This window comes from Diadema antillarum, unplaced genomic scaffold (genome assembly GCF_040938485.1).
Source record: "Diadema antillarum isolate AM-2024a unplaced genomic scaffold, OU_Dant_1.0 seq00000785_RagTag, whole genome shotgun sequence".
NCBI classification, from domain to species: domain Eukaryota; kingdom Metazoa; phylum Echinodermata; class Echinoidea; order Diadematoida; family Diadematidae; genus Diadema; species Diadema antillarum.
The window spans coordinates 659,417-679,400 of record NW_027271673.1 but is presented as its reverse complement, the minus strand read 5'-3'; the positions used below and the strand labels follow the sequence as shown (position 1 = coordinate 679,400).

General features: G+C 41.0%; 1 protein-coding gene across 1 annotated transcript; it reads right to left on the bottom strand.

Moving 5' to 3' along the window:
* Positions 1-5,308: 5,308 nt before the first annotated feature.
* On the bottom strand, positions 5,309-12,606 carry LOC139739174 (integrator complex subunit 12-like). Its single transcript, XM_071649788.1, has 9 exons — positions 12,402-12,606; positions 11,687-11,788; positions 9,798-10,032; positions 8,345-8,493; positions 7,601-7,693; positions 6,615-6,770; positions 5,778-5,896; positions 5,522-5,744; positions 5,309-5,449 (listed from the first exon to the last, which is right to left on the bottom strand). Exons 1-9 carry the CDS (start codon positions 12,531-12,533, stop codon positions 5,375-5,377), a joined length of 1,284 nt encoding a protein of 427 aa, XP_071505889.1. The 5' UTR covers positions 12,534-12,606; the 3' UTR covers positions 5,309-5,374.
* Between the last annotated feature and the right edge of the window lie 7,378 nt (positions 12,607-19,984).

Genomic DNA, 19,984 nt, shown 5'->3' with positions numbered 1-19,984 from the left:
TTTTGTCATGTATACCATCAGCCAGGCAGAGGGTAATATGAAGTAATGAGGTTGTGAAATTTGAACTGGGCCTTGCCGATGAGCATGGCGTGCTCATTTGCAAACTGTCGAGTGGGCTAGATTTCCTTCCAGAGTATGCCAAGTATGCTCGTACGTGTTATTCCCTTCTCCTGGGCCCTGTTGCATAATGCAATTGAACATAAGTGAGAAAAATCAAACCTAAGTCTGGTGTCAGCCAATCAGAATTGAGTATTCAAAGACTTAAAATATACATGTATGTTTGATTTGGTGACTTATGTTTGATCCAACTTATGAAGCAGGGTTCTGGGCAATGCTGTAAGCTTATCGATGTATTTATTACGAAATGTATTACATTGTATACTCTTAGGAGCTTTGTAATGTGTTACTGACACTATTCAAGAATTCCCCCACTGTAGATCGATTCCTGAATTTATGCTGAAGAATGACTGAACTGAAGAAATGAATGTAAATAATATTTTGCATGCTGAATGTATTTTGTTTTGTTTTTCTATACCATCCGTATGTCTCGTCCCATTTGACGAGTGATTTTCATGGTAGAACAAGCGGCGTTGTATTATCGTAACTGCGAGTCTACTGGCTTGTTTTGCAATAGATTAAAACTGAAGACCAATGTAAAAAAAGCCCAAACATTCTCTACTCTTCTGTCGTGGTGTTACCTGTTGAGTAAATGTTAATATTCAGTGTGTGGAGATTTTTTTTTTTATTTTTTTTTTTAATTGAATTGTTAACCTCTATTCACTGAAAGAAGATATGTGACCCGCTACAACAAAAGGATCGGAAAATTGGGGGAGGTCGATATTCTGAAAATGACATGACATTATTTCCTTACTCTTCCCCTTTAATTTCATATACAACATGACTCATAGAAATACTCGGTTGCGGAGATATCGATGATTTTATGAGAGCATGTCGAGTGGTCTTGGAATTCAGCGTTTCGAGAAAACCACTTCCAAAGTTTTCCTTCCGACGCTATCATGATCAAGGGGAAGCAAGAGAGTTTTCACCGTTTGACAAAAGAAGGTACGCTCCTAGCAACCTCCGCAATGTTCATTCAAGCTTAGTGCCAGCGGTCTACGCATGACCAATCAGTAACCAGGATGCCACAATCCGACCAATAAGATCGCTCCCTCGTTGTTAGGGCCGGAGTCTATCTGCAGCACTAAATCCATATCTTTGGACACGTTTCTGTTTAGTTGAAAGTTGGAAAATCATGGCTCAGAAAAACGCTAATTTCTTGCCCTTCCTTTGATCACTTACAAAATTTCAGCAGATGGTAGACGAAACATCAGACTACAAAATTATGTCAAAAACTTGAATTCAAATGTTTTGACTGATTTTGGTGATCTGAATTCAAACTCCATTTTCTTAGCTCAGCCATCGGTGACTTTCGGATCCTTTTGTTGTGGTGAGTCAAATATACACACAAAATTCAAGGCAGTGTGACATACCCAGTACATGTAATTCACTTGAGTTTGCATACTTATAAGACTAGGTGACTGTGTGTTTGTGGAGATTTTCATGGGGACAGATGACCCAAATATTATCATAAACTTTTGCTTTATATCAAAGAAGAATGAAATCAAACTATCTTTGTGGATTGAGTGAATGCAGCAATATTAGTAGAACACTTTGTTTAAGTTTGATGAACATTAGACAATCCGTTCAAAAGTTGTGAACTTTCAAAGTGCCTGGGCAGGCATTGCTGGATGAAAAGACTACAGCATTTTGAGAATACAGTGATAAAGCACTGGCTGAGTTTGTGTACACACAAGCACAAACTTGTACACACAAACATCTGAAGAAACACTCTAGAAATCTACACAGACAAACACATCGACACATCAGCACAAACATTCAATTTTCATAAACATACACTAACACAGGGCTTAACATATGTGGTGGCCCAGGGCTACCAAAAATTGATGTTGGGCCACGTAACTCCAAGAAAGGCTATCTTTTGGTGGTCAAATAGAGCAGCTAATATTCAAAACATGTTTTTTTAATTTGCTTTTATTTTTGGCCACATTTCTTTCTCAGGCCACCAAATACAGAATTCAAAGATTTAAGTGGCGAATGGGCCACCAGAGAAAACAGTTAAATGTCGAGTCCCGCCTTCCCCTTAAAAAAAAACAACAAACAAACAAACAAAAAAACATTTGCGCGCACACACACTCGTGCAAAAACATCCACACACACACATATCGTGACTTTTTTTTCTCTGGTGGCCAAAGCGGCCCACTAAAATCTTCGAATGTGAAATTTTGGTGGCCCAAAAGAAATGCAGTGGCCCGAAATAAAAGCAAAATTAATATAAAAGTTAATTTCAAATTTTACAATGTAGCTGCTCGATCAGGCCACCAAAAGAAAAATTTGGCGGCCCGACATTAATTGTGGGCCTCAAGTACTTTTCATACATACATACACACAGACTCAGAAGTAGAGGCGCCATGAATAGAGCAGTGATATTATTTGAGAGGGATGGTGATAGGTGGTTCATGATCATCCAAACCTCCACAGCTCATCCCTAGTGACTAGCAACAATCAGCAAGCAGTATCAACCAGGCACGTAGCATCATTCAAAAAGGAGGGATCATTGTAAATTGGACCATCATATCAGTTTACATAAATTCGCCTCTTTCTGTAACCACAGTGGTCCTAAACACTTATGTTCCTGTCACACAGATTCAACAATTTGACAAACAGAACAATTACCAAAACTGTCTTTATTATGGCAAAAGACTTGCACACATACACTGTATATACATAATATAACAACCAAATTTAGCATTGGGTAGTCACTGGGGGTGTGTTCCAGCACTCTAAAGTGAACCAAAGCGAACTGGACCAAAATGTACCAAACTGTACTGTGCCAGATTTGGAGCGTTCGAGTGCTCTGTTGAGAAAGCGTACCTCATGAGTTGTTTTTGGAGGGGGTTGCACATTTTGTAAACGAGGGTTATTCACCTGGTGCTCTTGAACTACTTACAGATGCCCCGAACAAAGAAAATGAGCTCTTTGCATTGAGGCTGACATAATATGTGCATGTAACCCGCATTCTCACATGTGAACTTTTGGTATGCTTTTGGTACCCTTTTGGAGCACATTGCAATGTGGTCCACTTTGGCTCGGTTCAGTACGGTACAGTACACTGTAGGAGCGTTCAAGTGCTCCTCTGGCGAGGGTTTGGTACGGTTCAGTTCACTTCAGGAGAGTGCTCGAACACACCCGGAATTCACTTACAACATGCATGACATATGAGTTTGCCCGAAGAAAGAAAGATTACAACAACCAGAGGGCCTTCCTCTCATGAAGTACTGTGCAGTGGAATCTCATTATATAAACCCATTCCGTACGAGAACCTGGTGTTCTGCGTATTAAGTCTATGGGCATTTCAGAATTCAGTATGGAACGGGTTAAGAGGTCAGATATAACAAAACCCATTTCTAACAAGGAGGTTTTGCAGGTCCCAAACTCTGTATACTTGTATTGACTGCCCCCGCCTAGGAAGGGGGAGGTTAAAGGGATTATATAGTTTTGGTTGAGACTGAACTTTAGGTTTCCAACATTTTTTTTGTGAGATAATGGAAAATCCCTTATAAAATCATGTGAAAGAGAATGTAATTCTAAGAGGAATTCAACGTATATTCAATGAAAATTGGCTTTGAAATGGCTGAGATATCCAAAATAGAGCGATCCTGATAAAATTACGATCGCTTTGTTTTACTTTGTTTTTGGATGTCTCAGCCATTTCAAAACCGATTTTCATCAAATAAACTTTGACTTCTTTTTAAAATGGTATGCTCTGTACTATTTCACAAGTAATTTCTTGGTATCTTGCAAAGATGTTAAAAGCCCAATCCTCACCTCTACCAATACTATACAATCCCTTTAAGTGATCATCGGCGTTGGTTTGTCTGTTTGCAAAATAAATCAAACACTTGAGTATGGATTAAAATGAAACTTGCATAAAAAGTCCATATTGACACAAGAAACACCTCATTCAATTTTGGTAGTGATCCGGGAAAATTTGTAGTGATCGGGGAATTTTTTATGGATTATTTAATGGATTTTTCATCTTTTGGCATAAGGTCAATGAACTTGGGGTTCAAGCTGTGCGTACTGGAGGTTTACATACACGCACTAAGCGCATGCTCTGCTCTGGCAAAGGCAAGGCACTGTGCAGGGCTATGATATAAAACAAAAGGCTTCTATATTGGGAAACTGGATGGGTGGAAATGATTTGCTGGCTTGGTGGAGGTCCGTGCTCTCCGAGCGCTCTTCTAGTTTATTTGTTTTTTTCTTTGACACAATGAAACATCTGGTTTCAGAATTATGTTTGTTTTATATTAAGGGCCTCATAAAAACAAGAGTGCCCTGTGCATGCTGTTCTACATTTAGTACAATGATGCATGGATTGATTTCATCTGGTAATGGTGATGGGGTTCATCTAGATTTCACGTGAACTGAACTGCAAGTAATACACTTTTGGGCTGCAATGAACTCCTTGACATCAAGTCACATCTTACCAATAAGGGCTAGAATAACCACCTGAGATGGGGTCATATGAATCTATCTTTGTATCAAGGATTGACAGCAGTTTTTCAACAAAATGAGACACAAAATTCTCCTTTTTCTCAGCACGACCACATTTACCCACTCCGTCTTTCTCTTCTTTCCCTTCTTGCTTGATCCCTTTGGTGCCATGGACTTTGGACAGTGTGTACAAATGTGCTATGGAATTTTCTGTGCCAATCTGCACTCAAAGCACACAAGGGGTTACTGCTCATAACCAACTCTCTACAAAATTATCCATACACCAAAATTGTTCCACAAGCAACTGCACGTGCCGTCAAAAAATACAAAATTTGATCGGACATACGATAAGAACATAGCATGCTCTGGGCTGGCAAACTCTTTTGTTATACACTACATGGGCCCCCAAATGGTAAGAGTGAAGTCAAAATCAAGTGAGCGTAGTCTTGATTGCTAAGTGTGTGCACGTCTTCATTCAAATTTTATAGCAAAGCAAGCGCACTACTGCACTGCAAAAAGTAAATTGAACAAATCAATAAATGCAATTTTGATACAAAAAAAAAGAGATATTGAGAGAAGAAACTCTAATTTTTCAATCAGAGTTAATTTTCTGGTCAGCATAACACAAATAAGCATGAATTCAGGCCACAAATGCAGACACTTTTGTCTGCATTTTGGGAGCTTCATATGCCAGGTTCCTGCATATGAGATGATGCCACGGGAATGGGTTAAAATGTCCATAGCATACTTTGCATACCAAAGAGGGATGAGGTTCTTGTAAACTGAGGGTTAAAGGTGTTCATCGCTTGAGCGCTTTCTTCTTCATCATATGCAACCTCTTCATGGCGGAAGCTGTGCTGGTCTGTGGGAGAGCCTTGTTGCCGCCACCGACAGTGCTGCCGGACATGGGCGCAGTCGACCCCGCCCCCTTGCTGGACGACAAGGCGGAAGAGGAGGTGGACGATGACGACGATGATGATGAAGAGGTGGAGGAGGAGGAGGTAGAGGAGGAGGAGGAACCGGAGGGAGTGACGGAGGTGGAGCGCTGGAGTCCTCCGGATTTGGTGCCACGCCCGCTCATGGCGGTCGACGCCCCGGAGGAGCTGAAGCTGCGGCCGGTGATGGAGGAGGGCACCACCTTGTGGCCCCCGCTGCCAGTCAGGATGCGGCTGACACCGGTGGGATTGGCCTTGGAGGAGGACGTGGTGGCAGAGGAGGAGGAGGATGAGGAGGAAGTATGCTGGCGGCCGGTGAGGTTGGCCGCGTAGTTCGCCAGTCCCCCAAATGGCATCTGCTTGCTGGTAGTGGATGTTGGGGATGGCTAGATTGAAAAAAAAAAATGAAAAATGAAAAAATAAAAATTGGTACTGGAACAAAACAAGCACATGGTATAGCATAACTGACATCTTCCCTTGGAACAAGTCTAACCCGTAGCCTTTGAAACAGCAAGGTAACAAGGTTGTGGCATATTTTTTTTTTTACTATCTTTTTTTTTTTCCAAGAGCAAAAATGGTAGAGGACTGCAGCCACCCTCCCCCAGCCCCAGGTCCACAACCACGACTGGTGATGGGTCTGATATGTCACTGGGTCCGATTGTCATATTTCCACTGAAGCACAGTGTTGCTTGTGCAATATGACAACTGGTTTAACCATGATCAATGCAAAATGATTGTTGTAGGGCAAAGTCTTGGACAGTCATGGGTTACAAATGTTTTTATCATCATCATATTCCACTTTTATAAAAACGTGTCTGCACGGGGCAGCAGAGCGTATGCATTGTATTTGCTGTATACAGTGCACTCCCGCTATAACGAAAACAGTTATACCCAACAAAATTCTGGTTACAACGAAGTAGAAATTCAGGCTACAACATTATCCACTCTCAGTCATTTAATTGTTTATTTGTTCGGTTATTACGAAATTTCGATAAAACTACAGTAAACTGCCGGTTCCCAGGACTTCGCTATAGCAACAGTCCACTGTATCTTCTTAGATTTGAAATGGAAGTGAATAAGTTGAATGAAAAGAAACAAATGTACCTTGGGATCCATCCTCCGGAACAGATTCATCGAGTCCTTGTCCTGATCACGACCGGTGGACGATGAATAGGAGGATGAAGAGGAGGAGGAAGAGGAGGAGGAGGAGGAGCCTGTGGTGATTAGGGACTCTGGAAGAGCACTGGGTTTCTTGGAGGCCTGTAGGGAGAAGGGCAGTGGGATACGGGGTCAGAGAGGACATCATTTGGATGAAAGCACCAAAAACATGAAATTTCATTTGGTGGTAGAAGAATTCATGGCGCACCAAATATTTTTTCTTGGGTATGCATGTGGCCCAGGGAGTGGGAAGGCCCTTTTCAGGACCGCATACATACCCACAAAAGAATATGTGATGCACTGTGAAACCTTCTTTTACCCAACAGAAATTTTCACCACACTCAATGAATGTATAACACTCAATGATAAACAAACCAACCAACAAACAAACACCACAACAACGCAAAAACCTGGCTCATCATCTGCTACTTTCTCTTGAATGCTTGGATTACCTACCGATATCTTCTTGCCTTAAGTTTTGCTAACAAGATTCTAATTTTTATCAGACTACATGTCACGTACATAAAATTTGACTTGGTCCAGATACCTTTTTTTTTCATTAATTGCATGCTTTCTGTCATAAATGGCAAAAGCATGTCTGCAATACTATCCTAATGGAATATTTCATGGTGTGGAATGGCGCATGTGTGTGTGACTTTACACTCCACTGATCAAATGCAAAAATGCAACACACTACCACTTTGGGATACTCAAAATATACACACTACAAACAAAATGTCAACATGTACATTTGCTATCGTGAATTCTCAAGCGTGTGAAGTTTACACTTTACACTTCAGGTTTTAACAGTGCAAAATGATCAAATAACCACGCAAAAGCATCCTCTTATGGAGAACAGCATTATTATAATGCTCATTTGTCAATAATCGCAACGTCTCTGATTTAAAGGGAACATTCAAAGCTAGGCTCACCAGCTTCTTCATGTTGGATTTACACTTGGCACAGTACCAGACCTGACGAGGGTCATTGGGATCCGAGTTGGTCACTGGCGGACTGTGGCACCTCTGTGGGCAAAAGATAAATGGATGGAAAGAGATAGTGATGATGGTCATAATGCTAATGATCATTCAATTACATATATTTCCATTGCTCAAAAGGTGATACACAATATAAAGTATACAAGAAAAGAATTAATGATGCACACAAATATAAAGTATAGTACAAAATGATGATGAAAATGATAGAATTATTTATGATACCAGCCATTCTTTGATGATAATATCAATATCACCAATATAAACAATAATGACAAAAAAAAAAAAAGCGATTCAATCATTTAATTGACTGGAGCCTATCCATGACTGGTATGTTTGATTTACTACCAAAAGTGCCACATCCTTCTCGTATATCCGTACATCTCAACCAGTGGAAGAGGCTTGCCCTAAACCTCTGGGTGAGTTAGTATCCTTCCATCATTAAGTAACTGGATCCAGCCATGACTGGTAGGTTTGATTTACTACCAACACTGCCACGCCCATCCCGCATCGTGCTCGCATCTCACCCAATGGTAGAGGCTTGCCCGACACCTCTGGGTGAGTTTAGTACCCTTCAATAAGAGGTTCCATTATCTAAATAACTGGAGCCTATCCATAATCAGTAGGTTCGATTTATTACCAACAGTGCCACGCCCATCCCGCATCCCGTGCACATCTTACCTGGTGGTAGAGGTTGTGGCATTCCTGGCATTCGACCAGCTGGTTTCCAGCCGAGATCCCCATCTCCTTGCACACCACACAGGCCAAGTCCAGCCACATCTCCTCCGCATCCCCGCTTCCTGGTTTCTCATCCTCGTTGGCAAATTTTCCTAGTGACAAAATTCAGAGTGACTGTGTGAGCCAATGTACACCATTGTTGACTGCTTTGCTTCTTTTGATGTTGATGGGGGAGGGGCGGGGGAAGGAATGCGGCAATTCCTTTTCACTTTGTAAGTGCAGCATGAGCCCTGCTGAATAATAAAATCTGATGAATAATAAAACTTTAACCTTTGACCTTAACCACTGGATTCAACCTGAAAGTAAGCCACTAGTGACTTTTCTGTCACTAGTCACAATTCATCCACAGGAGGAATTCACTTTGTGAAATACAAACAAAATTCAGGACACAAGTTTTTCGTATCAATTAAATCTCAGAATGTAAGAATGACCTCTTAGCCTTTGAACCCACATTCAATCATGCCATGAGACAGTTTTTCTAAATCATTACTTGCCATTTCTGTGCATGTGCAAACATTTCCAAGGAATTCGAAACAATAAATTCTGCCTCATTCCAAAACTCAATAATTACTTCCGACATCAATGTTGATATATCTTTTGTCGCTTGTACGTCGAGTGCGGGATGAAATGGAATCACCATAATACTCTTTGAGCATGTGACACTAAAGTTTGCTGAAGTGTTCCCAAATTAATGCATGAACTCTTGAAATTTCAGACTTTGACCTTCAACCATACCTAGAATTTCTAAACTAAAAAAAAATGCATGCAGACATTAGCAAAATGGTCTTCCTAGTTCATTGCTCAGGTAACAAAGAAATGTTGAAACATGTGCGACCAGGGCCCCATTTCATAAAACTTGTTAACAATGACAAGTTGTGATGGTTGTTACAAGCTACTGAAATCCTTGTATCTGATTGGCTGAAGGCAAATTTGTCATAGAAATGTGGCAGTTGACACTGATGACAAGTTTTATACAACAGGGCCCTGAAGGACAAAAAATATCGTATATACCATATATTCAGGGAGTCTAATTTTGCTCGAATTGGGACTGAACATCAATATTGTGAGTGACTGAATATGCGATCATGGAATACAGCAATGACCAGAGATTTTGTGAAGTGCGCACATTCAGAAACTCAGTAGGCGTGCCAAGACTTCGGCCTACTGGATTGTACAGAGTATCATCATGCACCTCATTCATGTACTGTGTACTTCATACCAGTATATTAAAGCACACATTTATGTTGAGATCAGAGTTAATATTTCATGAGTCGTTTAAATCTGGGTCTAGCAACCGCCTCATAAAATTTGAAAAAAAAAATAAAAATAAAAAAATTGTGAAACATACATGTATGTGCCATATTTTTCAAGCGCAGCACTGCAAACTTCATCTTACCTTCATCTTCCTCCTCAATGTCTTGATCCCTCTTCTCATCCTTATCCTCCACTGGCTCATCTTCTGTATCGTCGTCCTCGTCGTCATCGACTTCATGGTCGCTGTCATCTTCGTCATCGTCGATGAGAGGTCGCCGGGGTTGTATCCGCGAGGGCCTCACCACCTCCTCGTCCACTTTTGACTTCTTGGCAGCGACGCTGTGGTCAGCCGATGACAGGGCGGCCCCAAAACTCGACTACGAAATGATGGGAACCGAGATTGAATTAAAATACTAGTAAACAAATAGTAAATGGTCACTGATGTAACGATACAGTGCACATGGTACACGGTTACAACAAAATTCTTGTCACAACAAGGTAAAAATTCAGGTCCAAAATTATCATCTGTATATCTTTATACACTTTAACGACATTATTCACCATTTCCAGATGAAACAAAACCTCAGCTTTAGTGCTTCAAACTATTTCTAAAATGTGAGTTAGTGATAGAAACAACCAATGTAAAAATATTAATCAGGATAATCAATGTCAAGTTAAAATGTGAACAATAGTTACAGTAAAAGTGTTTCTAGAATAAAGCATCTCCAGTTATGGTTTACTGAGAAAAACTGCAATATCTTCATACATTTTAGGTTTTATTATGAAATTTTTATATAGTAGGATGTTTTGCGATACAACTGACCTACACATATCATATGATATGACATGCACCAAATGTCATTACTCAAACATTTTTAAAATTACTGCTCCCAATGGTAAACTGTACCTTTAATGTTCGGCTGTGACAAAACTGTAATACAATGAAAGAATACTGCCAGTCACAAAGATTTCATTATAACACGAGAGCACTGTACAAGATTTTGCACGATGTAAAAGATGATGCCTTTGATTCAAGGAGGTGAATAAAGTGTGTCGCCTTACATCGAGTGCAAAATCCTGTTCCATTACACAAGAAAAGACTGTGCACTATCCACTTTAGACAACACTTAGGATAGAGTATAGACATCATGGCAACCAATAATAGACCGGAGCCCTGTTTCATAAAGCTGTTCGTAAAGTTACGAACAACTTAAGAGCGACTGGTGATCAGTTCTTGTGCTGAATTATGGAAATTCTGATAAGTATAGCACATCAGAACTTATCACCAGTCGCTCATAAGTTGTTCATAACTTTATGAACAGCTTTATGAAACAGGGCCCTGCTGTTCGTAATTCCACTTTGCGCATGAGCAGAAAAAGGTCACTTGTACCAACAGGCACTTTGGTTTGTAAATTCACTGAGATAAGCATCTGTGATGCGATGATTATTCATGCGATCCTTATCTAAATGGTGCTTGCCAGCACATCCACCTGGCAGCAAGAATGGTATTTCGCAATATAAAAGGAAATAGGCTGTTATTGCATTCAATACCAAACAATGAAATGGATGCCTGCTGCTAAATTGCCAACTGATGGAGTATTCTGATCACCTGATCTAAACACAAGTTCATTCTTTGTTTATGAATTCCATAAATTGTTACATCGGGCAAGCTTATGCATCATGCCGCCTTGAAAACGAGTGAAGTGCCTACATTGTATAAACCAACTGAGAAAAGAAGAATGGTCATTTGTACCAATGTGTATATGAGCTAATTACGAACTGGCGTATTGTCATGGGAGGTGAATGGTTGTATTATCCTACAGTCAAACAAGGAAGCACCCATCGTCGAGTGAATATTTGAAAGTAAATTGGTAGGGCCTACTTGAGAGTACGCTGTAACTGATTGAGTGCACAGCATGGCATAGAATAAATCCCCCCTCCCCCCGGTCATTTCGCAAGACTTCGCTACGAGAAATTTGACAGCGTGAGCTGTTTTTCCGGGAAATATTGAAATGGACAGGGTGTGGCTACCTTTTCAACCGATCGCTTGACTGGAGCTCTCTTAGCTGCCGCCTCAGACTTGTCGGACTTTGCACTGGTGACGACCTTGGGAGATGCCGGCTTACTAGAAAACTGTGAAGAGAGAGATACAAGTGTCATGGTAACCACAAGAATCCTGCTCCCTGATTGGCTGTTGCTATGGGAGTAGCCACTATAAAAGGATGTTCATGGCATCCCCTCTGGTCTAGCAGAGGCAAAACACCTTGCCCCTCAGGTAGGACATTAAATGGAGGTCCCCTGTCGGTGTACAATGTATGAGAGTCACAACCCACACACATAAAAAGATCCTACTTCTTTCCATTCATTGCAAAGAGCAGTTTGCATAACATATCGTGAAGTGGTTCACCTACCCCACATATAAACAAATGGACTCAATGGAAGACTAGCTGAATATTTGTAGGCTATCCAGTCACCTCGTCAGATGGAAAATGAAGACAAACAAACAAACTCAGAGATTAATATCACAGGGATGCCAACCTCATCATAAACAGTATTGCAGTTTTCTGAGTCCTAAAGAGGCATTTTTCTGGTGAAAAAGCATTACTTTTCCCCTTTCCTGCAATACAGACATGTGTAGCAATACGGTTTTGGGAAAAACAGTATTTTCCATGAAACCTGGAAAGTAATTTCGGCACAAAACACTGCAAAAAGTAACAGCTAATACCTCTGAAGTCACTACCAGTACCTTTCCAGTTGCTTTTCCCAGCACGTCATCCAGGAGACCTTTCAAGAGGTCAGTGGAGTCCTTGTTCTTTGACCGGAGAAGAGCAAGCGCCTTCACGAACAGAGGGTCTAGCTCCAGATTAGCCATCTGCATGAGATATCATTTACAAAAAAAGGCACAAAAGATCATGGAGAAATTAAATGTTTTCCCAGATGAAATATTTTAGGAATGACTGAAGGGAGAGAAACTCAAGTTTCATGCCTTAAGGCCTATATAGAACCTACATGTAGCTAAAATCACATAATTTACAAGATGAAATTTATACAATCTTTCAGAGCAGAGTAGGGTCCATTTCTTTTGGAATATTTCTCACCTTCTTTGCGCCTGAATACGAGCAACCACTAAAATTGGATTGTATGTGTAACCTAGATGCTATGTAGTCTAGTAGATTCAGTCGGGAAAAAAAAGGCAGTAAATTTAATTTAGAACTTCAACTAATTTTAAGATCTAAATTAGATTCTACAAGATCTATTTCTATCGTACAGGCTGTATGTAGGTCTAAAATGTCTAGTACTAGTAGATACTACCACCCTACGACGTCTAACACGTTAGTTACTGTAGTTGAAATCAAAACTGACTTTGGGCAAACTCATGACATGTAGGATGGGGGGTTGGGTGTACGGACACTTAAAACTCTTGCGTGCTGACTTGCTTATTCTACTTTGAATACGCACTTACGCGCAGCTCCTCACTGACAAACAACTGTTTATCTAGGCGCGTCATTGTCAAACCAGACGCACTTTACAGTACGCGTCCGGTCCCACAACCTGTCCAGACACCCAATGACTGGGTATACAATGTAAGCATCAGCATTTTTAATCATTGCACATTCCTTGGCACAGGCTACAGCTACAGTGTATAGAGCTCAGTAAATTACAGTTTATCCATCACGTTTCATATAGGCCTAGGTTCTATTATCTAAATTTACATGACATAGGAGTAGAATTCTATTTCTATGGGCTTATAATGGCATACAAGTAATACCGTACACCAGGCCAGGCCAGGCCAGGCCATGGTTGATGGTCATGGATGGAGGATGTATGATGGGCTCAAACATCTAGAATGTCTGATCTACAACAAGCAAAGACACACGGCGGCACAGCCACTCGCATCGCAGTACTACTGAAAAGACATAGCCCGACCAGTACCATAATTTGCATAAATTAGTATGATAGATTTCTCTTATTGTAAAAAATGTTTTGAAGTAGACTCTAGTTTTATGTTCTGTAAATGCATATGTCTAGCCATTAGACCTAACCGTTAGGTCAAAGATGACTTTTGAACTCGCGACTTTTGCGTGAATTTTGAAGGGGATGACAAAGCGCATCGCGCTACCGACGCCCTACCATAATGCTGTGCGAAGCGAAGCAACCTGTCGCTATTTACTAGAGCGTACGCAGGCCCTTATACAGCGACGCGCGACGTGGACTTGGCTGTTCTAACTAACCGTTAGTTAGAAAAGACACAAAAATCGATATACGGGACCAGGCAGTATATCGGTAAATTGGAACGGCATTTATATCCTCAACATCCATACTTTACGGTCTCTTCACTCTTGAAAATAAAGTTTCTTTCCGAGTAAAACAGGAGGAGGATACTTACCTCTTCATTAAATTTACAGGAACAGGAAAAGAGAAATATGGGTAGACAGCCGATGAGACTGTAGTAAAGGCACAAGAAGCTGAGACCCGGATTGCAACTGTTCGTACATCGTCCATAGATGGCGCTGTAAACAGATTTTTTTTTTTTTTTTTTTTTTTTTTTTCCGACGCTTGCTCCCGTTCTGTTTTGTTGGGGTTTGTTTTGTTTTTTCTGACAAGCTCTTTAAAGCTATTGAAATCCTTGCATCTGATTGGCTTAGATAAAATTTATCAGAAAACATATCTGACAAAACGCTTGATGAAACGGCATTCTGAATGAAAGTAAAGAAGTCATGTCTGTTTTGTTTTGTTTTTTGTTTTGTTTTGTTTTACTGGGTGGGCCTACCTAGTAGGGCCTACTCACCTTCTTTTTATCAGCACCATAGTTGATAAACATCACATATTCTATAATGAAAGTATCATTTTCCATTAATTCTATATTGTGGGGAAAATATCTCGCCCAGAGACACTGCCACCTAGTAGCTATGCAGAATTCGAACTCGCGACTTTTTCAAATTCACACAGCGCACGCACCCGAAAATATTCGGGCATTCAAATTCAGAATCCGACCGATCAATTTCATTTATGGGCGTTCTATTTCGTTTTCGTCAAATCAAATTCACGCTTTGACAAGGGCGTTCAATTTCCAAATGTGAACATTGCATTTCCTACTGGTGCATTCAAATTCACACGATAGTCATGTAATAGTCCCGATGAGCTTGTTTGAAGCGTTCAATTTCATTTTCAGGCGATCAAGTTCCCACTTCGTGCAATCAATAGGGAGCTTTAGATTTTAGACGCGCGGACGTTCAAAGGGGGGGGGGACATGTTCTGAGCGTGCGCAGAAGCGCACGTCCACTTAACGCGCGCTTCTGCGCACGCTCAGACCATGTTTTTTTTCCCCTTTGAACGTCCGCGCGTCTATTAAAAATCTAAAGCTCCCTAATCTAACGAGGAAAACGGAGTAATATAAGGAGAAAGGGCAAACACAAACAATGAAGGGGTGCATATAGTAAAGGCCTGATTATTATTGTTTAAAGGTTCTACATTGTTCTCTGTTCATGTATTCTTCGATTTTGATTTAAAAAAAAAAACACCAATAAATAATAATGTAAGATCCAGTCAGCAGTGCATCCAAACAGCACAACGACAGTCTAATCATATTTCTTGATGATACTGCATGCTGACAACGCCGAAACACTAACCACATGATGGCAATGCATCAGTTTAAAGACAAGTGACACACAATAACCTCACACAGTCCCGCAAAAGTAAACCAATAAGATAGCAATAAACAACAAACAAGACGCATACAATGTTCATGTTATCAATTTTTTCAATGTAGTCGAAATTGTGTTTTTTTTTCCCCGAAGGTGTCAACCAACCTTCCGTATCATGCTCGTCTGTAGGCCTATATAGTGCTTAATGTTTTATTTTGTTTTTTGTTTAATTTTCCGTCTAAAGAAGATGGCTGGATAGCCCATTCTATTCAGCTGCAATAGCAGTTACTGGTCTTCCATGGGGTCCATTGCAGTTGGACGCAAGGTGGGACCACTTCACCGGGTCAAATAAAGGAAGTGGGATCTTTTACGTGCATGAGTTATGACTCTGTCACACGTGGGACCTCCATTAATCGTTATATATCAGACTGAGGGACATGTGCCTGTTTCTATAGTTATTTCCTTTTCGTGAAGCCAGAGTTCAAATTTGTCAATGAACAGGTGGACCTCTACTGCAAAATAAATAATATTCATCATAAATCCCAATATATTCAAAACTAGATGAAAAAAAGAAACACACACATACACGGCCCCAAACTAACTAAATTCAGGCCTTCTTTTAAAGGTATAATGTACCATTTGCAGATGAAAAAAAAAAGCCTAGCTTTAGTGCTTCAAAATATACTGCTAAAAATGTGAGTCAGGGATAGAAACAACCAATGCCAAAATTTGAATGAGTATATAATCAATGTTAAATATTGTAAATAATGTACAAAATGTGAACAATAAGTATGATAAAAATGTTTCTTGACTAAACCGTCTACAGTTATGGTTTATTGAGAAAAATAGTGATATCTTCTTATATTTTAGTTTTTATTGCAAAATTTTTATATGCGAAGATGTTTTGTGATACAACGGACCTACGCATACGCATGATATGTGATATCTCAAACATTTTTTAAATCACTGCTCCCAAAGATCAACAATACTTTAAGTTGAATGCAGTTATTTGGAGCATGGTTGCCTATTCACGAATTTGAATGACCGACGAGATTCCGTCGCCAGCTTGACATGAATTTGAATGCTCATTGTTGAAATGCGTGCTCCTCTTGCTCGTAAGGTCGTGTCACATCTTTCCGGGCAAGCTACGCGGGCTTGTTGCGATCAGAGATTTAGGAGAATTTTCTACGGGCGGAAAAGAATGTTTGCTAATTTTGCACTTGTGTCTTACCTGCTAGACGCGTGCTACTTACCATCTTTGCGTGTATTCCGTGTGACCTTTGAAACCGATCCGTTTTCTGTTACGAGTGATTTACGGGTACTGCGAAGTACCTGCGTTGGAATTGCCTGCGACGTGCTGCCGGTAAGGGTCTCCTACTGGTGTTCTGCGTGTACCTCTGCGGACAAACCCCCGCTACTCACCCGGAAAAAGTTTTGAGCATATCCAAGGCCTTGTCATACCGTATCTTGGGACGTTTTGCGGCTTGACTTGCGGGGAAACAAATTTGCTACGCGGAGCTCTCCACAGTTAGCCCGCACCTGCAGTACCTACAGCGCGTATCTTACCCGTATAAAACTTGCCCAGAGGTGCGCACGCAAGTCCGATTTACCCACAGCAAAGTTTCGAGCATGACCAAAACTTTTCCAGGTGAGTCGATTACCTGCGAGGCCCACGCAGAACACCAGTAGGATACCCGTAGCTGCCGCAAGTCACAAACAGTTGACCCGCTTGAAGTACGTAGGTTGCCCGTGGATCTATGGATCTATGCACCTAACAAGATAATGGCATTCTGTGGGAATTCTGCCGTATCAAATTCCTTTAGAGGGATTCCTTCACCAAGTTGTCAGCCCTCACTCGCCACCCATGCGCCTGACACGCAGGTCACATGGAATGCACGTAGAACGGATCCATAGAGCATGTAGGACGCACGCGAAACTCACCCAAATCCTTGTCCGTCCGCAAAAATTGTCCTGCGTGCTGGAAAAATTCCTATACGCAACAAGCCCGCGTAGCTTGCCTGGAAAGGGGGGACAGGGCCTTTTTTGGCTGCGGGTATTAAAATAGGACCTGCGTGCGCACTACGGGTAACTGCGGGTGAGATACGTGCCAGGTACCGTCATGTGCGGCTCATCTGCGGGGACCTCCGGGTAGCAAAAATTGTTCTTCGCAAGTCGCGCTCAGGCTTGCTCGGAAAGGTGTGACACGGCCTTTGAATTTGAATGCTGCGACAGTGAATTCGAATGACCGGATTTTGAATCTGATTGCTGATTTAGTCCTGAGAGCGTGGAATGCGTGAAATCGAATGCTCGAAATAGGAACTTGAATGACAAAAGTATAAAATTGACCGGGGAAAACCTAATAATATTATAATATTACTTATAATGTTATAATCAATGATGATAATATAACTGGGGAAGAACTGACTAAATTATAACGTCCGTTATCTATAATACAAAAGAGAAGTGGCAACCGGCCAGTTACTATCCTCGATTGCCATGTCCTATTATTACGGTAGGGAGTTTTTTTTATATATATTTATGTTGGTCATCGTGCGATTTCATGCATACTATTGGTAGATCTTTTAATGATTTTGTAACTCTGAATAGTTCTGGAAAATGGAATCGAAATATTGCTTTACTCGAGGAATGTGAAATATGAATGCAGTATAAAACATGGGCTCATTAAATAAATGACTGATTGATTGATTGATTGATGATGATGATGATGATGATGATTATAAAATGGGTTCAAGAATGTAGCCAATAGGAAGCGCTGAAATGAGTCACGTGTGCTTTGGTTATTCTAGTCCCATCGCACTGCGTGTTAAATCCTATTGCCGATCGTCTGTGCGCGCGGCGGCTCCTTTGAATTGCATGCATACGCGCTGTCAATCCTGTAAACAACTTCTAGTTCGGGCTGCCGGCCGGCCGACCTTTCTTCCCTTGTGCATAACATGTGTGGCGTACGTATACTCTTATACGTACAGTACAGTTAGACCAAGCGTTGTGGGACCGGACGCGTATACATGGAGTCACTTTGAAGGGCAAATCCAACGATTTACAGAGCTACCAAGTCTCACGCATTCTGCGTGAGACTCAAGCATTTAGGGTCTGTCTCACGATCTCACGCATGGCACCCATTTTTCTCACGCATCTGGTGAAGTCTGCAATTTGGGCCAAAAATAAGGAGCATATAGCTCAAAGGATTAAAGTGATAGTTGCAATTGAAGGTATATATGTTTCCCTTTTGCCTTCAAAATTAGTCAAAAATAGCCACTTAAGTATGCACCAGATCGCATCATTAAGAGCTAATAATTCAAAAAAGCTCCCTACCATGGGAGGGGGACACCCCCCTCGTTCGCGTGCGCATGCGCGCGAGCGCCGAGATGCCGAGTTATAAAGATCTCACTCATAAAAGTTTTTTGAACTTGGCATCTCTGGATTTAGCAGGTTAATTCTCACGCCGTTTTCAAAGTATGTTGTCTAGTAGGCCTATATGAGGAGTCTATATCAAGACTTTAAGGTAAAGGGTGCATATTCTGTGTAAGATAAGTAAGTTTTCATGCGGGAACTTGAGTGTCCGGAAACCCAACCCCCCATCATGTCTTATATGTGCGGGATTTCCGAGTGCGACGTGCGTAAATGTTTGGGACGAACATCTTCGGACGTCTTGACCCACAAAGGTACGTGAAAAACGCTGAAAAATGCTGTTAGTTTTCGAATTTTCGACCCATTTTATAAAACAAATGATGCACAGGATTATTTCGTGGCGTTAGTGGAGGCGTATAGCTCACTCTCGGGTATTTACAATGTAGTGTAAATACCCTCGAGTGCGCTGTACGCCTCCACTAACGCACTCTATCCTGTGCATCATTTGTATATTATTGTTATTATTATTATTATTAAAATATAGCTACAGAATCCCAATATTGCATTAATTATACATTATTAATTATGATCATGCTCTTCACTACGAAATTAGATTATGCGCGAGCGAACGTTGCGAGCGCTCTTAAATACACATAATGCAAGAGAAAGTTATCTTTCTGATAACCCAGGACGTGTAGCTCCAATCTCTTAATGCAGGCTATAACTGCTGGAATTGCTGATAATGTTATTGCGAATACCGCATAAGAATACCCTATAGGTCATTCCATATATTATTATCCAGAATCATCATTTACTTCACTTATGTGTGTGTGTGAGCGAGCGAAAGTGAGCCAGCGCCTGAAGAAACATGCTCTTTTCATGTGTCTTGAATACATTATGTTATCATCTTTACCCAATAAAAATATCTTCCCGTAAAATATAAGTTCCAGGTGCAAAAACTCCTGTCTTTCTTGTCGGCGCAATGTTTGTTACATGTTAACAGTTTTCCTTACATTGATTATGGAATGACGGTGTGAAACGACAAATTACTGGCGGCAACATCAGGAGAAATTGCATATCAATTAAATGCGAGCGAGCGGAGCGAGCGAGCTTGAAAACTGTGACATTATTTTTACAGTCCAAAAACTGCCGTTTGTAGCTATATTTTTTCGCTTTTTTTGGTCCCAGCGGATTGGGTGGGGGACGTAACCGCCGTGCCCCCCCCCCGTAGTTACGCCACTGCCCCTCTACTTGTAAAAGATAACGACCGTGATCGCGGTTCTATCATTGTTACAAGGATGAGTTTATACATTGA